Source organism: Acanthamoeba castellanii, assembly GCF_000313135.1.
Source record: "Acanthamoeba castellanii str. Neff unplaced genomic scaffold scf7180000084758, whole genome shotgun sequence".
Taxonomy (NCBI): domain Eukaryota; phylum Discosea; order Longamoebia; family Acanthamoebidae; genus Acanthamoeba; species Acanthamoeba castellanii.
The window spans coordinates 522,619-523,733 of record NW_004457380.1 but is presented as its reverse complement, the minus strand read 5'-3'; the positions used below and the strand labels follow the sequence as shown (position 1 = coordinate 523,733).

The following is a 1,115-nucleotide window of genomic DNA, read 5'->3' as shown; positions in this document are numbered from 1 at the left end:
TTTCCACCCACGCTCGCGCGCGAACGTTCGCCTCCGTTTTCGCTTTCGCCTGGTCCCGGTGCCGTATAGGGACACAGGTACCGCGTCCTCCTCCTCTCGCTAATTAGTAGTAGTAGTAGTAGTGGTGTTAGTAGGAGTAGGAGTAGGAGTAGGAGTATTGTTACAAATTGTGCTGGCGCACTGGTGCTGCTGGCGACTTTTTCTCGCCCGCCTCCCATCTCGCTCACGAACATGTGTGTCGCGCGTGTCACGTGATCAGCGGGGCAGGAGCGATACCGCGCCATCACGTCCACGTACTACCGGGGCGCCGTGGGTTCGCCTCTCCTCCCTCCGTTCTTTCTCTGCGGCACACTGCCGGACCGGTGGCAGAGCCGATGGACCTGAGATGATGCATTCTTTTCTATAATATATTATTATATTATATTATATTATATGCACGGCTGATTGGGGCGGCGTGGTGTGCAGGTGCTCTCATGGTCTACGACATCACCAATGCCGAGACGTTCAAGAATCTCGACAAGTACGGCCTATACCCCCCCCCCTTCCCCTTCCCCTCCAAGGCAGAGCCGCTGACGTGTTTCCCCAATATGGGGTGGTGGTGGTGGTGGTGGTGGTGGTGGTGGTGGTGGTGGCTGGTGGTGGTGGTGGTGGTGGCTGGTGGTGGTGGTGGTGCTGCGATCGCAGATGGCTCAATGAAGTGAAGGAGCACGCGCCGACCCACGTCATCGTCATGTGCGTGTGGCCTACAACCACCACTGCCCACAGACAACCAACCTCACCTGTAAGTGTGTGTCGTGTGTCGTGTGTCGTGTGTCGTGTGTCGTGTGTCGTGTGTCGTGTGTGTCGCATTGTTGGAACGCACCAATCAGGCTGGTGGGGAACAAACTCGACCTCGATTTCAGGCGGCAGGTCACCAAGGGTGCGTGCACCGCCTTGCCCGCCGCGCGCCTTCATCCACCCCCCCCCCTAATTGGAGGCCTATTTTCACCCATCGGCCATTTGGTTTTCTATATCCAGACGAGGCCGTGGCCTACTCCAAGGCCAACAACCTGTCCTTCATCGAGACGTCGGCCCTTGACGCCACCAACGTGAAAAAGGCCTTCGAAAAGTACGGC

At 57.6% G+C, this 1,115-nt stretch overlaps 1 protein-coding gene across 1 annotated transcript in view; it reads left to right on the top strand.

The window, feature by feature from the left end:
* ACA1_216930 (Rab11/RabAfamily small GTPase) overlaps positions 1 to 1,078 on the top strand; it is a gene marked incomplete at both ends in the record, with an annotated part of 2,586 nt that extends 1,508 nt beyond the window's left edge. Inside the window, 5 exons of the mRNA XM_004337116.1 lie at positions 268 to 313; positions 466 to 520; positions 685 to 732; positions 870 to 919; positions 1,023 to 1,078. Coding sequence (XP_004337164.1) covers positions 268 to 313; positions 466 to 520; positions 685 to 732; positions 870 to 919; positions 1,023 to 1,078 — 255 coding nt within the window. The remainder of the gene's footprint in view (positions 1 to 267; positions 314 to 465; positions 521 to 684; positions 733 to 869; positions 920 to 1,022) is intronic.
* Positions 1,079 to 1,115: the final 37 nt, after the last annotated feature.